This window comes from Peromyscus eremicus, chromosome 23, assembly GCF_949786415.1.
Source record: "Peromyscus eremicus chromosome 23, PerEre_H2_v1, whole genome shotgun sequence".
NCBI classification, from domain to species: domain Eukaryota; kingdom Metazoa; phylum Chordata; class Mammalia; order Rodentia; family Cricetidae; genus Peromyscus; species Peromyscus eremicus.
In genome coordinates, this window is record NC_081438.1 from 23,749,609 (window position 1) to 23,770,307 (window position 20,699).

Consider the following 20,699-nt stretch of genomic DNA (forward strand, 5'->3'; position numbering starts at 1 on the left):
AATCTACGGCTGTACACACGCCACACCCACGTGACTAAATCATATTTTCTGGTGGCAGAGTAACCTCTCCTTACCGTGGGCATTTTTCTGTGCCCTTCTGGATTCTCAGTGTTTATGCTAGTCGTGTCCTGAAACATTGATTTCCCCATCCCCTTGCAGGTCACGGCCTGCAGATTGGAAAATACTGATTTGGCCCACTGGGAACAGGAGTCAGAAAACCGGCCCGATCCTGATTGGAGCCTTGTTTGTCTTGCCTCGTCACCTGTTAGCTGTTTTGTGAGGCTGTGCCTACCGGCACAGTTCCTTTTTTTCATGTGCCCTTCTGATTGGCTGACACCCAACTGCCTTCACCCTAACCATAGCTTGCAGTTGCCTTTTAGGGCCCTGAATGCATTTGGGGGGAAGGGAAAGAGGTGGTTCATCATGTAGCCCAGGCTAGCCTTGAACTCTTTTTTTTTTTTTTTTTTTTTTGGTTTTTCGAGACAGGGTTTCTCCGTGTAGCTTTGCGCCTTTCCTGGAACTCACTTGGTAGCCCAGGCTGGCCTCGAACTCACAGAGATCCGCCTGGCTCTGCCTCCCGAGTGCTGGGATTAAAGGCGTGCGCCACCACCGCCCGGCTAGCCTTGAACTCTTTACGTTGCTGAGGATGACCTTGAACTCCTGATCCTCTCTGCCTCCCAAGTGTTAGGATGATGACTATGTACCACCAAGCTGGCCTCGTGAATACATTTCTGTCTGGGCCTTCTAGATCTGTCGAGTCCATTGGAAAGGCATAAGCTTCTGCGTGTATGTATTCCCTAGACACCGAATGAGTGGCCTTCCCTCGTATACCAGTTGCTGTTGCTAAAAGTGAGAGCCGAACAGAGAGCAGCCAAAAGTCATTGCCTTTATTTATTACATCTATTTAAAGAGAGTGTGTGTGCGTGTGTGTGCGTGCGTGTGTGTGCGTGTGTGTGTGTGTATACATATAAAAGCCAAAGGACAACTTAGGGAGATGGTTATCTCTTTCCAAGTGGGTCACGGGGATTGAACTCAGATCTTAAAGCTTGGCAGCAAGCACCTTTACCTGCTGAGCCATCTCACCAGCCCCCAAAAATCATCACCTTTATGGAACAGAGTTTCAGAGGAGGGAGACAGACTCTTATAGTTTAGTTATGGTTTTTCAAGACAGACCCTCACTATGTAGCCAAAGTCTGCTGTGAATTCACTACGTAGCCCAGGCTAGCCTCCAACTGGCAACAATCCTCCTGCCTCGCCCTCCAAGCACTGAAACACAGATGTGTGCCATCATGCCCAATAGTTCATTTTATTTATTTACAGTGCTGGGGATCAAACTCAGGGTCTTGTAAATGCTGGGCAAGCGCTCTACCACTGAGCTGCATGCCCAGCTTGAAACATAGTCTCTGGATGGTCTGTTACGTGTGGTAGAGGCACACCCTCAACCCAAGGACTTGAGAGGTAGGAGCCGGAAAATCAAGAGTTCCGGGCTAACCTGGGCTACAGGAAACCCAGTCTCCAAAAAATTCAGAAAACCAAAAGAAGGGATGGGGAGCTGCCTTGGTGACTAAGAGAGAACCTGAGTTCGAATCTCATCAACCATGTCAAGTGACTCATGAGATTCAAGACCCACTTCTGGTCTTCCAGGACACACATACCCCCAATAGAGACACAACATATACACACAGAGACGCTGAGACGTAAGTAAAAATAAAAACCAATCTCTTCTAAAGTAAATAAGGGGCTGGAGAGATGGCTCGGTAGTTAGCACTGGCTGCTCTTCCAGAGAACCCGGGGTTCAATTCCCGGCACCCACAGAGCAGCTCACAACCATCTGTAACTCCAGTTCCTGAGGGTCTGACACACTTTTGGATTCTCTGGGCACCGAGCATGCTTGTGATGCACACACATACATACAGGCAAATCACTTATAGACACAAAATATATACATTTTTAAGCTTTTAGTTAAAACTAAAGAAAAAGAAGACTGGGATTCCTCAGTTAAAAGTGTTTCCTAGTCAGGTGGTGGTGGCACACGCCTTTAATCCCAGATCCACAGAGCCAGGTGGATCTCTGTGAGTTCGAGGACAGCCTGGTCTACAGAGTGAGATCAAGAACAGGCACCAAAACTACACAGAGAAAGAAACCCTGTCTTGAAAAACCAAAGAGTGTTTCCCAGTATGTACGAAGTACGGGGTTCCATCCCTACCATGGCATAAACCAGATGTGGCACTGTACACCTGTAATCCCAGTACTCAGGAGATGGAGGTAAGATCTGAAATTCAGGGTCATCCTCAACTATATGAAGCGTTGAAGGACAACATGAGATAAACGAGACCCAGTCTCAAAAACTAAATAAAAATCGAACGATCAATTATTATTATTTTCAATTATTATTATATTTATTATTATTATTATTATTATTATTATTATTATTATTATTATTATTCCAGAGTTTCTCTTGGAAGAGTTCTCTCCTTCCAAGGTCTGGGTCAGGAGATCCACCTTGGGTCATCAGGCTTGGCAGCAAGTGTCTTTACCGGCTGAGCCATCTCGAAGGCCCAATCTTTAGTGAAATCAAAGCAACAGAGGGATGGACAGGCCATGAGACGTACTCCAGATTCTAGGGTTCACTCCCTGGTCGGTATGAGGAAGCAGAGCAAGTCCCTAATAGAAGGGGACTGCGAATGTGAGATTTTGACAGGCAGGATTTTCTCCCCTCCAAAAAAAAAAAAAAAAGTTTCCTATCCGCCTCAGCAGGTAGATTCGACCCACCACATCCCCCAAAGTACTCTGCCAGAGGGCAAAAACACTAGTCAGTAACTTTAACCTAAAGGATTTCAAAACCTAGTCAACCATGAAAGGCTCACCGGGTGGGGTGGGGGTGGGGGGGATATTTGCTGAACAGGTCTCCCGAACAGCATGCAAACCTGGGGTGAGAAACACGAAGGATGACTCTCATTCAGATTCAGGTCCGCTCCCCACCCCACCCCCGCACCCTCCCCCCTGCCCGAGATCAACAGTTACTTCAGCCACTGTGCACCCATGATCCCGGAGACCCGGGTCCTGGTTCCCGTGCCTGCCTTATCTCTCTCCTCCCTCACATTTTCCGCAGCAACAAAGCCAAACACAGTACCGTGGGGGCTTTCACGCTTCCTTGCGTTTGGACACGGTGTTCCTTCTGCCTGGAAGGCCGCGCAGCTCTCCCTCTGAGCAACCCCCTCCCCCTGCCTGCGTGCTCTCATTCAGCCCTCAGCACCTCTCCACAAGGACCCGGCACCCTTCTCTGTCTAACCCAAGCCTTGTCTTTTGCTTTGGCTTCGCTGCACGACAATCACCGATTCCTCTAAATCTCTCCCCTGGCAGGCTCAGGGCCTTCTCCAACGCTGGAGTTGTTTGTGGAGGAAAGGGGGTAGCTCGCTTGACACCCCAAAGAAAGCGCCTAATCCTGAGTTTGAGCGACGACAGGGCATGCACCTAGGCTTAGGTCGGCTCCGAATTCCCTATGTGTACCATAGGGTTCTTCTGTGTCCCTGGGGATCCCCGAAATCTTGCATTCCGGGTGCACCGTGGCTCAGCAGCCCAGCCCCCCTGGCTTGACATCAGCAAGCTGGAGTAGTCCAGGGGGAAGGGCCGCGTAAAAGCGCGAGCACGGACTACAAATCCCGACAGGCATCGCGTGGCCCCGCGGCCAGCGCCTGCGCAGCACGGGCCCGGCGTTTGAGTGGCAAGTTGTTTGTTACAGCGAACACCAGCTGCTGCTGCGCCGGGCGCCGCGCTCCGCCGGGCGCTGTTTGCTTGTCTACCCCGTAGCTCGCTGCACCCCGCAGGTCCTCCCCAGGCCTCCTTTTTTTGCAACTTGCCAAGCTTCCTTTTTCTGGATCGAGTACAAATCAGCCCAGCACCGAGCTCCGGGCCCCCTTCCCTGGGCCGGTTGCCCCACGGCTTGGGGCGCGCAGGGGGCGGGGGCCGCTGCTCGTCCCCGTCCCCCGTCCCCCGTCCCCCCCCCCCCCCCCAGCAACTCGGGCCACCGCGGATGATCCGCTGTGGAAGAGCCCTGGGCGGACGATGGAACTGCACATTCTGGAACACCGGCTGCAAGTTGCCAGCGTCGCCAAGGAGAGTATCCCGCTCTTCACCTACGGCCTCATCAAACTTGCCTTCCTGTCTTCCAAGACCAGGTGAGAGAAAGAGAGTATGGGGCGAGGGGATGGGGGGGCGCATGGTACCCGCCCCGGGACAGACAAAGAGGCGCACCCCGGGGGGACGCAGTGCAAAACAACTTCATTCCCCCCCCACCCCCCGGGATCTCTGCCATCCTCCCGCATCGGACAAAGCCACCCCTGTGCTCTCTAGTTGGGGGTCCCCTCCACCCAGATCCCCCCCACCCCACTGCGCCTCCAACTGCTGCCACCAACACCCAGCCCTCCCCCCCATCTCAGTCCCCTTCCCTGAGATCTCTAGTAACCTCCCCAAATGGCCTCTGTGATGCATCCGTGAGTGAATGAATGAATGAATGAACGAATGAATGAATGAATGAAAAACAGGTGTGGGGATCCGGAGGTGGAAATTAACAAACTAAACACGCCCCATCCCCCCATCCATCCACCACCACCACTCCCCTCCTCTTGGTTGGGCCGGCCCCCCTGTAGCCACCGGCAAGCGGGGAGGGATGGCGCTGAGCTCGTCTACCCCAGAACAGAAAAATCATAAAATCATTAGTAGATGTTTATCTCCAGGTGCCTGGAGAGAGAGGAGAGAGGAGGTGCAGGCAGCGGGGGAGGGGCTGAGGGGCCAGGGTCGCTGATTTCTTTTCTCTTTTGGGGGTCCAGCGAAGTGGGAGGGAGGGGGGATTTTGAACCATGGAAGGGGAGGAGCAGGCGTGTTTATGGATCTGCCTGGAGGCTGGGCTTGGATGTTGCAGGGGGAGGAAAAAAAAAATAGGGGAAGGCCTTGGGAGGTAAGAAGAAAAAGAAGAAAAAAAAAATTTTTTTTTTAATCTTGGATTTTTCCCATTGCTAGGTGTGCGTTTGACTTCATAAACTCCTGTTGGATTAGAGTCGGGTTGTCTTTTTTTTTTTTTTTTTTAATTGCCCTTTTCCCCCTGTGGAGTGGGAACTGGAGCAAGCTATGGTTAACTTAAACCTTGTTGGCTTACCATTATGATGGGTCTAGTTTGGGGAGGGGGGGGCGGTAAAGGCGAAGATGCTCCAACCTCCCTGCCAAAGAAATGATACATGACGGGTCAAGATGAAGTCAAATGCAAACACACCCCCTCCCTCCCTCCCTCCCCAGGCTGTCTTGTCTCCTGTGGGCTTGGGCTCAGGAGAAAGAGCCTGTTCAAAGTTCTTGCTCAGGGACCTGACTTCAACCTTTCAGAGCTCGGTCAGGACTATTGTTTGGAAGATGAAGCCCAGCTAGGTAGCTCTGCGTCTGTTTACTCTCTCCTCCGAGGGCTGCTCTATCTGTGGGGACGCAAGGTTTGAAATCTTTACCTCCCTTGCCTGAGTAGAGAGCCCCTTGCTCCTTGGATGGCCCCAGGTAAATCATTAAACAGGTCATTTGAAAACAAAGCTAACTGCTCAGATTCTGAACACGCTCCCCCCCCCACTCCACCCCCAAGTGCAAAAAGCCCCTCTCTGTCAACGCCTGCTAATCCTACACCACCTGCCCTCTGCCCACCCCTAGACAATCCCTAGGACCCCGAGACTGGAGGTAACAGACTCCCAACCTGTGACCTCAGCAGCCCCCGACAGCTCTCTGATTCTTCTTTTCTTTCTCAGGCTGGAGAAAAGAGGGCTTTTAGGGGGGCATTCGGTAGACAGACAGGAGAAAGGCTGCCTCTGACTGTGCGCCCTGTGCCTTGGTGAAGGGACTGGCCTTTTTACGGGCATCCCACATCTGCCGCTCCCAGGGTCCAAGTCGAAGGTCTCACATTAAGACTCAGAGAGACAAGCTCACAATGGCCCACCTGACCCCAGGGAAACCCTGTCCCCTTGTAAGGTTCCTTCCAGGATAGGCCCAAGTGACCAGTTGCAAGATGACTGAGAGGTCAAAGGTCACCTCCTTGTCTCCAGGCTCTGACTCTAGAAACCGCTGAGTCTAGCCGGTCTGAGGGCTGACAACCACTGCCCTTATGCACTCTGAGCCCAGGCGTGGCTTCATGTTGGAATCAGCCCCAGTGGCCCCGGGGCCAGGTCACTGTGCTTTTCTGTCTCTCTGTTTGTCCCTCTGTGAAATGGACATAGCACAGCCAGGCCCACTTCCTTTTCAAGGAGCTGCTTGCTGGGGGTGGGTCGTTCAATGCACGTAAAAACAATTGTGCCTGGAAAGGGACGGTGGTGTGTGGCTATTATTTACAGCAGTGAGCCATGCAGGTAGTAATTCTTGGTTCTTCTCCCTCCCCTACCATGCTGGTCCAGATCCCATTAGCACCCACCTCCCCGCAAACCAAGCATCTCCAGAATATCACACTTAAAAGAGACAGTCACTGTGTCTATAGGGCCAGGTCTTTGCTGTGGCATTCAAGGCCTTTTGAGGAACCTGGATCCAGAATCCTTGTCTTTAGCCATTCCCACCCCCAGCAGATATGCTAGTAACACCCACGGGTTGCCTGCCATCTCTTCCCTCTTCCTACCTGTACATCGTCATCATCGTTGTGTATCTCTTCCTGGAGTGTCCCCTCCACCCCTGTCAATTCCACTTTGGTCCTCAGGACCAGTGACATCACCACCCTGAACCTCCTCCCCAAGCACTCCCCTGCCTCTACCTCCTGGCAGACTTAGTCACTTCCTTCCCCCCTCGCCACCCCCCCCACCATGTCTCCTTGGAGTGGAGCAGGTAGAACTCGGGGGAAGAGACTGGAATGACATTGGAGGACACTCACTTGGTGCCTGGATGCCTCTGAGTCCAAGGGATGTAGAGATAGATTGCCCTTCCCTCTGCTGAGTTAAGTGCCCAGTCTAGGGAAGGAAAGGGATATAGTTGGAAAGCTGAAGTTAAGAAACATGGTCCAGCAGGGTAGAAGAAAGGAGGTCCAGGCCTGGAGAGATGGCTCAGCAGTTAAGACCAATGGCTGCTCTTGCAGAGGATCTAAGTTCCCTCTTCCCAGCACCCATGCCAGGTGGCTCACAACCTCCAGGAAGTCCCACTCCAAGGGATCTGGTGCCCTCTTCTGGCCTCTGCAGGTACCTGCACTCATGTGCACAGACCCACACATTGATATAAACGTATACATATGATTTTAAATAAAGAAAGCGGGGAGACTGTAGACTGGCTGGGGCAGCCTGGGAGCCTACCTGGATGAAGAGGCTTTAGATTATATGTGATATCTTAGTAGGAGTTAGGCAGGAAGGGGGATCTAGTCTCTCTTTCTATAGAAATACAGACATGTACATGACATATATCCTAGTGTATACAGGGATGGAGACAACTCGATGGTGTGGCTTTTACAAAGAAGGAACTTGGCGCTCAGGGATTAACTTGCTCAAGGTCATGAGATCAGTGATAGAGCCCGAGTCTACATCTCTGTGGATGAAGCTGTTTTTGCCAGCACAGGTTACAGAGGAGGCTCATATTCAACAGTGCCCCCAGCTCTTCTGTTCGCAGTATGCTGATCAGAAAGATTCAAGAGCACAGGATCAAACCACTGACCTTCATATGTTCCCTTGTGGCCTCTTTCCTTTTTTTTGCAGCACTGAGGATTGGACTCAGGGCCGCCTGTATACAAGGCAAGCACGCTGTACCACTGAGCCACACCCCAGCCCCTCACTGGGGGATTCTAGGCAGGTGCTCTACCACTGAGCCACACCCCAGCCCCTCACTGGGGGATTCTAGGCAGGTGCTCTACCACTGAGCCACGCCCCCAGCCTTTTTCAGTTTTTTATTTTGATACAGGGCCTTACCAAGTTGCCCAGGCTGACCTCGAGTCACTCTGTAGCCATGACAAGCCTGAACTCAGGAATTTTTCTCCCTCAGCCTCCTAAGTGGCTGGGAAGACAGGCCTGGGATACTACATCCAACTTCAGTGGGTTTTTTTTGACTCCTTAACCTAGCAGTACTCAGGTCTTTCTTTCCTGGGAGAAAGCTGGAGCAGGGTAGCCGGGCTCCACTTCTGCAAGGTGTGCCTCATATTGCCCAGCCCCAGGTTGCTCTTCAGAGATGCTGTCAAATCTCTAGCTCTGTGATTGGCTCTGAAATCTATCACACGGTCGCTGAGTACTTGCAAAACGGCATGTTGAAGGCAGTGGTGGGAAGCAACCTGGTGAAAGTCCCCCTTCTTTCTATCCAGCGCTGTTCATTCATTCATTCTCATTCATATTGGGTCTCTCTCCTCCTTGTCCCTCCTCCCTCCCACCCGCCTGATATCCTGGAACTCATTAGGATAACTGCCCTTCTCCGGCCTTTAAGTCCTGGGAGTGAGCTTCCACCCCTGGCTTAAGCTGTATGATGTACCCACGTTTATTTCATCTTACCCTTGGCAGCTCCGTTTCTTCACATCTTAGCAATATGTGGCTAAGTCAAGGGTAGCCTTCGGAGCTGGGGAGATGGCTGAGCTGGTAAAACACCCGTATGCAAGCGTGCGTTGCATGAGTTGGGATTCCCCAGCACTTACATTAAAAAAAAAAATGGCCGGGCAGTGGTGGTGCACGCCTTTAATCCCAGCATTCAGAAGACAGAGACAACTGGGTCTCTGTGAGTTCAAGGCCAGTCTGGTCTACAAAGAGAAGTCCTGTCTTGAAGAAGAGGGAAAAAAAAAAAAACGGACTGGAGGGTAGAGAGATAGCTCAGAGGTCAAGTACACACATGCTCCTCTGACAGAGGACCCGAGTTCGGTTCCCAGCACCCATATCAAGCAGTTCACAACCACCTGTAACTCCTGCTCCAGCGGATCTAGTTCCCTCTTCTGACCCACAATCATGTATACACACACACACACACACACATAATTAAAAATAAAGCCTTAAAATAAGGAGGCAATGAACTTCAGGGTTGGAAGAGACTGTCTCAGAAAGGGGGGGGCAGAGAAGAAAAGGGGGACAGAGAACAACGGAGGAAAGATAACCTGATGTCAACCTTAGGTCTCCGTGTGAACATACACGCGTGTGCTTGCGCACACCCATGCACCCTCGTGTACACATTAAAGAATAACTTTGATTGTATACAGTATGGTGTGGGAAGGGGACCTGTGTCAGCTAACTTTTCTCAGAGCTTGAAGGAGGAGCTGTTTGCTCTGGCTCACACTCTGACAGGACAGTCTCTTAATGGCGGGGAAGGCACGGTGGAATTCATAACCGAGGGACCATCGCTAATACTTCTCGCATCATGGCAGACCAGGAAGTGGATGACAAACAGGAAGTAGGAGCCCAGCCATAAAAGCTTCAAGGCCTGCCCACAGTGACTCACTTCTTCCAGGGAGACGCCGTACCCTAAAGATTCTCTGACCTCCCAAACCAGTAACCTGAGCTCTGTTCAAGGGCCAAGTGTTTAAGCCTACGGAGGTCATCTTACAACCAACCCTTAACAGATAGGGATGGTATGAGAATGTTCTGGGGTGGGGGGCTAGAGAGAAGGTTCAGTCGTTAAAAGCACATTCTGCTCTTCTAGAGGACCCAGGTTCAACTCCCAGCACCCACATTGAGTGGCTCACAACCACCTGCAATTCCAGATCTGACACCCTCTTCTGGCCTCTATAGGCACCCACACTCATGTGCATATCCACACCTGTACATATAATTTAAAAATATGATAAACCCGGCGGTGGTGGCACACGCCTTTAATCCCAGCACTTGGGAGGCAGAGCCAGGTGGATCTCTGTGAGTTCGAGGCCAGCCTGGGCTACCAAGTGAGTTTCAGGAAAGGCACAAAGCTACACAGAGAAACCCTGTCTCGAAAAAAAAACAACAAAAAAAAAAAATACGATAAACCTTTTAAAAAGTGATCTTAGCAAGGCGATGGTATTGGTGCATGCTTTTAATCCCAGCACTTGGAAGGCAGAAGCAAGTGGGTATCTGTGAGTTCGAGGCCACCCTGGTCTACAGAGCGAGTTCTAGGACAGCCAAGGCTATATAAAGAAACCCTGTCTTGAAGAACTAAAAAAAAAGTGTTCATGGCATGGTGGTTTATAACCTAGAAGACAGAGTATGGCAAGTTGTTATTGAGCAGAATTGAGGATCAATGAACCAGTGATTCTCAACCTTCCTAACGCTGCGACTCCTTAGTATAGTTCCTCGTGTTGTGGTGACCCCAACCATAAGATTATTCCATTGCTACTTCATAACTGTGATTTGCCTCTGCTATGAATTGTAATGTAAATGTCTGATATGCAATCTCCCAAGGGTTTGCAACCCATGGGTTGAGAACTACGGCAGTGAAGGAGGGAGCATTTGATACGGGCCCTGAGGAAGTAGGGAAGTGAGGGGAGTTGATGCGGGACAGGGTGTCTGTGAAAAGAAAAAGGCTCAGTGTGAGGGAGAGGGTAAGAGAGAGTAATGTGGGTTGGAAATGACAGCAGTGCATTAAATGCATGCATGAACTTGTCAGAAGAATAAACTGAAGAGAAGAGGTTCATGCTGGGACTGATGGTATAGGCCCGTCATTCAAATACACAGGAGCCTGAGGCATGAGGATCACAAGTTCAAGGCCTGCTTGAGCTACAGAATGACTCAAAAGGCAGCCTGGCCAACTTACTATGATCCTGGCTGGGAAAATAAAATAAAATAAAATAAAATAAAAAGGTTTTGGGGTGTAGCTCAGCAGTAGAGCACATGCCTAAAATCTAACAGCAACAGGTATGAGCATGGCTCAGTGGTAGAGCTCTTGCCTAGAATTCCCCAGTGAGGGGCTGGGGGTGTGGCTCAGTGGTAGAGCTCTTGCCTAGAATCCCCAGTGAGGGGCTGGGGACATGGCTTAGCAGGTAGAACATTCACTCTGGAAGAGTTACACCCCTCAGAACCACCAAAAGTGCTAGGAGCTGGGCTGTTCGATATCAGTTAATCTGAAGATGTGATGATGTCATCAAGATTTATTTATTTTTTTTATCTGACTGGCCATCCTTAGCTGTGTCCTCCTGTGAAGCAGCTGGGAGAGCATCATTGTCGACAGCGAGAAACCCAGCTTGAGCAGGTGCTGTGGCTTCCAACAGTGTCCTCCAACGAAGTATTCAGACCCTATTCTCTCCCTGCCCCCCCAAGCCTTGCACAGACCTTCTCACCTTATTGGTTGGAGCTGTGTCACATGACCATGCACAAGACCACCATGGACCAATCAGGATTCACCCCTTTAAGGAGGGACTACATGAAAGTTTCTAGCCTAGAGACGGGGCAGATTCTTTGGGCTATACATCCAGGTGACAGAGGGTAACCACAGTGTGGGGAGGTTTGGGGACACGTGACGTGAGCTCCCTGATCAAGGTGGGTCTTACTACAGCCCCTCACTACAGCACTTGCCTCTGTTCTCCAGAGAGCTTGTGGCTGGCCTCTGTCACAGCCTCACAACCCAGGACCTGGTTAGAGGGACCGGAGATTGTCACCCTGGAAAAGCAGACCCCTCCCTCTCTTCCTTAGAGCCAGGCCCTTCCGGAAATGGAGTCTGTGACAACGTAGTACATTCTGGGCTCTTCTGTGACCCTCCCGTCAGTTAGGTCATGCCAACTATACAGCAGACCCGTGGAGTGGAAGCCTGATTTTACCAATAAAGAACAAAATAGAAAGGACCCAGAATATCCAGAAAGGGGTAGGAGTGACTATGGTTTGCACTCAAGAATTCAGATCGGGAGAACCTGTTACTCAGAGCATCCAGCCAGATGCCCAAGCTAACCTGGACTCCTGTCTCTAGGAGCCTCTTGATAGCCAAGGCCACCACTGGAAGGCAAGGGACATGCTGCTATCTTTGTGTCTGTCTGTCTGTCTGTGTCTGTTGTATGCTTATGTATGCATGTATATGTGAAGATGCTTTACCAGAGCCATACTCTAGCCCTTCATGGGGTTGGGGGATTCTGGACAAGCCTGCTAGCACTGAGTAATACCCTCAGCCCCTTACTGGGGGAATATAGGCAGACATGATACCCCTAAGGTAGTTCCTCAGCCCTCACGAGAGAATCCTAGACAGGTGCCTTACCATGGTGACATGTGCCTGCTGTCTGTCCCAGCAGTTAGAAGCCAGAGGTTGACCCCTGGTGCCTTCCTCTATTTCTCCCCACCTTGTTTTTGAGGCATGGTCTCTCACTGAACCTGGAGCTCCCCAATTCTACTAGTCTGGCTGGCCAGTGAGCCCAAGGATCCTAATTCCACCTCCCCAGATCTGAGATCGCAGGCATGCACTGACACATTTGCTTTTTTACCTCTATGCTGGGAATCTGAACACAGTTCCTCGTGGTTGCCTGGCAAGCACGTTACTAGCCGAGCCAAACCCCCAGCCCCTGTTACGACCTTTGAAAAGTGCCACCATAGAAAGCACATGTTTTACCGGGCACATGGTGGCATGGGCCTAGGATTCCAGGGGTTGACAGACTGAAGCAGGAGAAGCACAAACTTGAGTCTAACCTGTGCACAAAACAACGAACAAAAAAAAAAAAAAAAAAAAAAAAAAAAGCATTTTGTGGATTGGCCCATGGCTATAGGAAACCCCATAACTGCCACCTGGGTTGGGCTTCCATTTAAGGTCTCTGGTTCATACTGCCCTGTGCTGGGTCCCTGCATTACTGCTTTATTAAGGTCTTGCCAACAAACTGCTGGATACCGGCATTGATGGAAGAAAAGCTTAAATCTACACAAAGCGTGTCTAGATCTTTTTATCACTTGCCCGGGTACACTGGGCTGAGGCCACTGTCTGAGGACATTTAGGGAAAGACAGACTAGCCCCAGGGGGCCTCCAGGGGAAACTTAAGACAGCCACACCCTGGCAAGTATGGCCATGGACCGTTTGGCCTGTCCTGTTGGTACCGTTACCTTCTTTTTTTTTTTTTTTTTTTTTTTTTTGGTTTTTCAAGACAGGGTTTCTCTGTGTAGCTTTGCGCCTTTCCTGGGACTCACTTGGTAGCCCAGGCTGGCCTCGAACTCACAGAGATCCGCCTGGCTCTGCCTCCCGAGTACTGGGATTAAAGGCGTGCGCCACCACCGCCCGGCTGGTACCGTTACCTTCTTAACTGGAAATTGGGGACCTGCCATAGCTGAAGTTGTAGTCAGAGTTTAATGACTTGAAACAAGGGGCTGGGGAGATGGCTTCGTGGGTGAAGTGCTTGCCCAGCCAGCGTAAGGACCTGAGTCCAATCCCCAGGTCCCACACAAAAAAAGCCAGGAGTGGTGGCGTGCGTGTGTCATCCCAGCACGAGGGAGGCAGAGACAGGTGGATCCCTGGAGTTCTTTGACCAGTTGCTCTAGCCTAATGGAAGAGCCCCAGATCCCCAGTGAGAGACTTTATCTTTAAAACATGACGATAAGGGGCTGGAGAGATGACGTAGAGCATACCAGCTCTTGCTGTGTAAGCTTGGGGACCTGAGTTCAAATCCCCAGCACCCATGTCAAAAGTCAAGCGTGACTCCGCACAACCTATTGCACACATAGAAAGAAAGCGGGGCTAAGGAGTTGACTCGGCAGCTTAAGAGCAATTACTGCTCTCCTAGAGGACCTGGGTTTGGTTCCTGGCACCCACCTGGCGACTCACAACAGCCTGTAACTTCAGTTCTAGGACCGAAGTTCAGGTCCCCAGAACCCATATAAATATATGCTGGGTGAGTGTGATAGCCCACCTGCAATTCCAGCTTTGGAGGCAGAAACAGGATCCCCAGAATAAGCCAGTAGCCAAGGTAGCCATATTAACAAGCTTTGGGTTTGATTGACAGACCCTGCTTCAGTGAGTAAGTTGGAAGAGCGAGACAACACATAAGGCAGCAAGCTCGGGCCCCCACGTGCACATTTACACACATACACACGTGCATACACCATACACACATGACCACATGCGTAATACCTTGTACACACCGTGTCCACACCGTGCACCGTGCACATGGGCACACATCCACACACTGTCCATGGGAACAAACAAACGAACAGATGGTCTCTGCCAGTGGTAGAAGGTGACACCCCTCAGGCTTGACAGGGGCCCCCTGAGAAGGGAAGTCCTGGTGGGGGCCCAAACTCCTACCTAGAGGTGACTGCTAGAGACCGATTTCAGATGTTTATTGCAAATCCCTGGCCATATCTCTACTGTGCTAGGATCCTTAAATGGGTATGTAGAGGTAGCTCGGTTGGTAAAGGACATGAGGGCCTGAGTTTGATCCCTAGAATCCTAATTTTACAAAAAACAGGCATGGTGGGGCACGTGAAATCCCGTTGCTAGGGAGGCAGAGGCAGATGGGCCCCTAGGACTGGCTGGCCAGCCACCCTAGCCTGTTCAGTGAGAGGCCAGGCAAATGAGGGACCCGGGATCAAAACAACAAGGTAGGCAACTCCTAAAGAATGACAGCCTCAGGGGCTGGAGAGGTGGCTCAGTGGTTAAGAGCACTGGCTGCTCTTCCAGAGGTCCTGAGTTCAATTCTCAGCAACCACATGGTGGCTCACAGCCATCCATAGTGAGATCTGGTGCCTTCTTCTAGTGCGCAGCATACATGCGGGCAGAACACTGTATACATAATAAATAAATCTTTAAAAAAAATAAAAAGAATGACAGCCTCTGTGCTACACAGGAACATACGTGTGTGCATACTCGTGCATGTCTTGCTCAGTGTTCTGTTACTATGAAGAGACAGCCATGACCATGCAGCTCTCATAAAGGAAAGCATTTCATTGGGGCTGGCTTACATTTTCAGAGGTTTAGTCCATTGTCAACATGGCTTGAAGCATGGCGGCACACAGGCAGACACGGTGCTGGAGAGGTAGCTGAGAGTTCTACATCCGGATCAGCAGGCAGCAGGAAGAGAAAGACACTGGGCCTGGCTTGAGCATTTGAAACCTCAAAGCCCACTCCCAGTGACACACTTCCTCTAACAAGGCCACACCTCCTAATCCCGGTAAAGTAGTGCCACTCCCTAATGACCAAGCATTCAAATCTATGAGCCTATTCTTATGCAAACCACCACACACATGCACCTGCACCACACGCAAACATACATGAATTGAGAAGACTCATCCTCCTCCTCAGGCTCTCAGCCTGGCCTTCTGCTTCAGGCTCACATTCCTTACCTGGCATGGTAGTGTACTCAGATTTGTGTCAAAAGCCCTGACATAAACAGCCTACAAAAGGAAGCCTTTATTTTGCTTATGGTTTCAGAGGTTTGGGTCCATCCTGGGAGGGCATGGCAAAACAGCTCATTTCATGGCTACAGGAGTGTGTGGAGAGGCTGTTCACATCACGGTGGACCAGGAAAAGTGGAGCTATAACAGGAAAAGTGTATTCGGAAGTTTTCCTGAGTCCTACCCAGTCCTACAGCTGCTCAGACCCAAGTAAACACACAAAGGCTTATATTACTTACAAATTGTATAACCTGATGGCTCAGGCTTCTCGCTAGCCAGCTCTTATAACTTAACTCAACCCATTTCTATTAATCTGTGTATTGCCACGTGGCTTCGTGGCTTACCAAGACTTTCACATCTTCTCCTGGCGGTGGTTCACAGTGTCTCCCCATTCTCCGTTCTTCTCCTCTCTCTCCAGTTCAAATGTCCCACCTAACCTTATTGTGCCTCACCATTGGCCAAACAGCTTTATTTAATCAACCAATCAGAACAACACATATTCACAGTGTAGAAAAAGACATCCCACAGCAGAAGGAACTAAAACAAGATACAGCTCCCAAGGACACAGCCCCCCATCTACTTCCTCCATCCAGGTCCCACCTTCTGTAGCTCCATCGCTTCCCTATCATCTATTCAAATTCCTTTATTATATATATGTATGTATATATGTATTAGTATGTATGTATGATGCCCACACCACAGCATGCATATGGAAATCAGAGGGCAGCTTATGGGAGTCAGTTCTTTCCTTCCACCATGTGGGTCCCAGGGTCAAATTCAGATCATCGGGCTTGGTAGCAAATGCCTTTATCTGCTGAACTTCACTGGTCCCTCTGTTCAGATTTTCAATCCAGCAACAGACTAAGTCATCGATCCAGTTAGAGCCCTTGTGATCTACTTGTCTCCAATCTGACCACACAGATGCACCTTGCGTGCCCTTTACCGGTCTCCTGAGTGCCTCTTGGTCCAGTCATTTTTGTGTTAAGATTAACCATCACACCTGGCATTTTAACTGTCCCTCTGCCCCGCCTGCCTCCCACATACCCTATTTTAAAACATCTCAGATAGGTTTGTTTTGCTCTGAGACAGGGTCTCTTGTAACCCAGGCTGGCCTCAAACTAGCTATGTAGCTGAGGATAGACTTGAATTTATAATCCTCCTGGCTCCACCTTCCAGGTGCTGAAATTACACACACTCAGCACCGTACCCAGGTTCTGAAATGGTTTTAAAATGACTGATGACTCCAACATGCTTCATGCGGAAGCTCCTGTGCCCCTTTCTCTCTCCCCTTTCAATGGGTGCCTTTGGGACTCGGTGTTTGGTAGCACCCGAGGCTAGGTCATAAAGAATACGCTCTGCCTAGTGCTCACCACCTCTTGGAGCCTTTGCTCGGTAGAAAGCCAGCCGCCATATTGTAAGGACACTGAGTCCTCAGGAGGTTGAGGCGGGAGGCTCACAAGTTCAAGACCAGCCTGGGTCACACGGCAAGACCATGCCTCCAAAAAGAAGAGAGAAAGAGATCAAATAATTTGGTTTTAAACTCAGGGTCTCTGATGAACACCATTTGTTCTGACATGTCCCAGCTCTTTGAAGACGGTTGCCTCCTTTGTCACTTTGCTGAAAGGCCCCGGCTGACAAGGGTGTGACCTCCACACATGCACCATAGCACTCATGTCTACATATACATACACAAATATAAAGAAATAAACTTGCTCCCTGACAGAGAATAGCATTTTCTTTTGCTGCTTGGTGGAGCATCCTGTGATTTGCTGCTATCGATAGATATGAGACCCACATGGGGACTGGAGATGTAGCTCAGTTGCTAGCATGCGTGAAGCCCCGAGTTCCATCCCCAACACCGCACATCTCAGCCTTGAGGAAAATAGAGGCAGGACGATCAGGAGTTCAAGGTCATTGGTAACACAGAGTAGGAAACCAGCCTGGACTCCATAATACCTTTTCTTTTTTTTTTTTTTAAGATTAATTTATTTATTACGTATACAGTGTTCTGCCTACACACCAGAAGAGGGCACCAGATCGAATCACAGATGGTTGTGAGCCGCCATGTGGATGCTGGGAATCGAACCCAGGTCCTCAGGAAGAGCAGCCAGTGCTCTTAACCTCTGAGCCATCTCTCCAGCTCCATAATATTGTTTCTTAAACAAAACCAAAGACACGGGACCAGAGAAGAAAGCTGCCTAAGTAGAGTTGGGGCCTCACTCACCCCCATCAAATGGCAACTGTTGAGAATATGAAACAAGCTGGAGAGAGTGTCCCGGGGTTAAAGCGTTGGCTGCTCTTTCAGAGAATCCAAGTTCAACGCTCAGCGCCCACACTGGACAGCTCACTGCCTGGGACAGCTCCAGCTCCAGGGAATCCACCACCCTCTTCTGGCTTCCTCTGGTTCTCACAGACACACAGGTACACATCCTTTAAATTTAAAAAAAAAAACAGAAAACAAAAAAAAACGCTCAAAACAGTAAACTTTAAATGGATAAAGTACTGGCAAAGAGGTAAAAAGATTGGAACCCTCGAAAGTTGTTGGTGGGTATGTGAAATACTTGTTAGTAGTGGGACACTTTCTCCAAACCTGTAAAAGTCGAGGTGGCAAGATGGCCTAGCAATTGCTGTCAAGCCTGGTGATTTGGGTTCAATCCCTAGTGTCCATGTGGTGAAAGTGGAAAATTAGCCCCCACAGGGTGTCTCTGGCCTCCACACTATGCACCATAGCACTCATGTCTACATACACACACACACACACACACACATACACACACACACAAATATAAAGAAATAAACTTTTAATTTTTTTAATAGATAAGTGTAGTAGAACATAACTGTCATCCCAACACTCAAACTAAAGCAGGAATTGAAGGCCAGCCTGGTCTACAGAGTGAGTTGGAGCCAGCTTGAGCTACATAAAGGGACCTTGTCTCAAAAAAAAAAAAAATCTAGGCGAGGAGGCTGGAGAGATGGCTCAGGAGTTAAGAACACTTGCTGCTCTTGAAGAGGACCTGAATTCTGTTGCCAGCTCCCACATGGTGGCTCACAGCCGCAGCTTCAGGGGATCTGAAGCCACCTTCCGGCCTCCACACATATGTACATATGTGCATGTACACATACATATACATAAATAAACCTGTCTGTGTATGTGTGTATATATATATATATATTTAATCTGAGAGGGGAAAATAATTAAAAGAATTACTTTTCCACTTCTGGATATGCATCCTGAAGAGTTGGAAGGAGAACCATGTGGGGCTTGGACATTCATGGTCCTGGCAACATGATTCACAAAAGCCAAAATAGGGATAATGCCCAAGTATCCATCAACAGGCGAATGCGTAAACTTGTGACACACGGGTATGATGAAACCCACTCCACCTTCAGGAAGGACGTGCTGACAGTTGCTGCAGCCTGGATACACTTTTAGAACATTATGCTGAGATGGAAGCCAGTGAGGGAGAGAAAAAGAAGGCAGGGCTGTGTTACTTTTTGAAGTCCTCAGTAGTTCACTTTGTAGAGACAAATTAGGCAGGTGTGTTAGAAGGATCGGGAGTTATATGAAGGTCATCCTTAGCTACACAGTAAGTTTGAGGCCAGCCTGGGCTACATCAGACCCTGTCTCAAAAATAATCGTAGAAGGGCTGGAGAGATGGCTCAGCAGTTAAGAATACTTAGTGTAGCTGGGCGGTGGTGGCTCACACTTTTGATTCCAGCACTAGGGAGGCAAAGACAGGCAGATCTCTGTGAGTTCAAGGCCAGCCTGGTCTACAAAGAGAGTTCCAGGACGACCAGGGCTGTTATACAGAGAAACCCTGTCTCGGGGGGAAAAAAAAAATTGATGCTCCTAAGAGAGGACCTGAATTCACTCACAACTACCTGTAACCCCAGCTTGGGGGATCTGATGCCCTCTTCTGGTCCCCATGGGCACATACACTCACAAGCATATGTATATACACATAAAAGTAAAAATAAATCTTTACAAAAGAAATGCTAAAAATAGTAATAAAGACAGTGTGTCTGTGTGATTGCCAGGGGCTGGGGGAGGGCCTCAGAGTTACTGCTTAAGGGTGTTAGGTTTCAATTCTGCAAGATGGAGGAGTTCTGGAGCTTGGTGGCCTTCATGGTGACACAGGAGTGATGGTCCCTTCTGCCACAGGACTGTGCAGAGAGTTAAGATGGTAAGGTATATATTCTAGGTGCTTTACCACAGTTTTTTTGTTTTTTGTTTTTTGTTTGTTTTTTTTTTGTTTTGTTTTTTGTTTTTTTGTTTTTCTTTTTTGGTTTTTCGAGACAGGGTTTCTCTGTGTAGCTTTGCACCTTTCCTGGAACTCACTTGGTAGTCCAGGCTGGCCTCGAACTCACAGAGATCCGCCTGCCTCTGCCTCCCGAGTGCTGGGATTAAAGGCGTGCGCCACCACCGCCCGGCTTGTTTTTTGTTTTTTTTTAAAGACCTGTCATCCCAACTACACATGCGACTGAGACAGGAGGATGGTAGATTCAAGGCCAGCCTGGGTAACTCAGTAAGACCCCCTATCAAAATAGAAGAACTGAGGGCATGAATCAGTATATAGCCTCTGCCTAGCCTCTGCCTAGAATCCCCCAGTGAGGGGCTGGGGTGTGACTCAGTGGTAGAGCCCCTGCCTAGAATCCCCCAGTGAGGGGCTGGGATGTGGCTCAGTGGTAGAGCCCCTGCCTAGAATCCCCCAGTGAGGGGGCTGGGGTGTGGCTCAGTGGTAGAGCACCTGCCTAGAACCCCCCAGTGAGGGGCTGGGGTGTGGCTCAGTGGTAGAGCACCTGCCTAGAACCCCCCAGTGAGGGGCTGGGGTGTGGCTCAGTGGTAGAGCACCTGCCTAGAACCCCCCAGTGAGGGGCTGGGGTGTGGCTCAGTGGTAGAGCACCTGCCTAGAACCCCCCAGTGAGGGGCTGGGGTGTGGCTCAGTATAGAAAACTTGCCTAGAATCCCCCAATGAGGAGCTGGGTTGTAGCTGGGTGTTGAAAATTTGCCTATAACCTCCCCGCCTTTGGGGGGCACGCGTCTTGGTAAGGGAGAGCTTACCTAGAAAAAAAGCAAGGGAGGGGGAATTTGCAGTCTGGAGCTGGGATGCTTTTCTCCTGTCCCCTAGACATCAGGACTCTAGGGTGTCCGGACTCCAGGTCCCAACACCCGAAACAATGGCCCCTCAGGTTTTCAAGCCTTCAGCTCAGACTGAGAGTTAAACCATCAGCCCCCCCAGGGTCTGAGGTCCTCACACTAGACTGAAGGTAGGACTTCTCAGTACCGTGGTCACTAATAACATAGTGTTAGTACAGTAATTTCTAACAAATCTCATCTGGATGGATGGATGGATGGATGGATGGATGGATGGATGATTAAAAGGCAGTTTATCAATCCATGGATGAATGATAGGTAAATAGGTAAGTGGATAAATAATTGATAAATAAGGTGGATGGGCAGATGGCACATAG

At 49.8% G+C, this 20,699-nt stretch overlaps 1 protein-coding gene across 1 annotated transcript in view; it reads left to right on the forward strand.

Annotated features, from left to right (window-relative positions):
* Positions 1–4,042: 4,042 nt before the first annotated feature.
* Positions 4,043–20,699, forward strand: part of Castor2 (cytosolic arginine sensor for mTORC1 subunit 2) — a 38,232-nt gene continuing 21,575 nt past the window's right edge. The window contains exon 1 of the mRNA XM_059249488.1: positions 4,043–4,178. Coding sequence (XP_059105471.1) covers positions 4,066–4,178 — 113 coding nt within the window. The 5' untranslated portion in view covers positions 4,043–4,065. The remainder of the gene's footprint in view (positions 4,179–20,699) is intronic.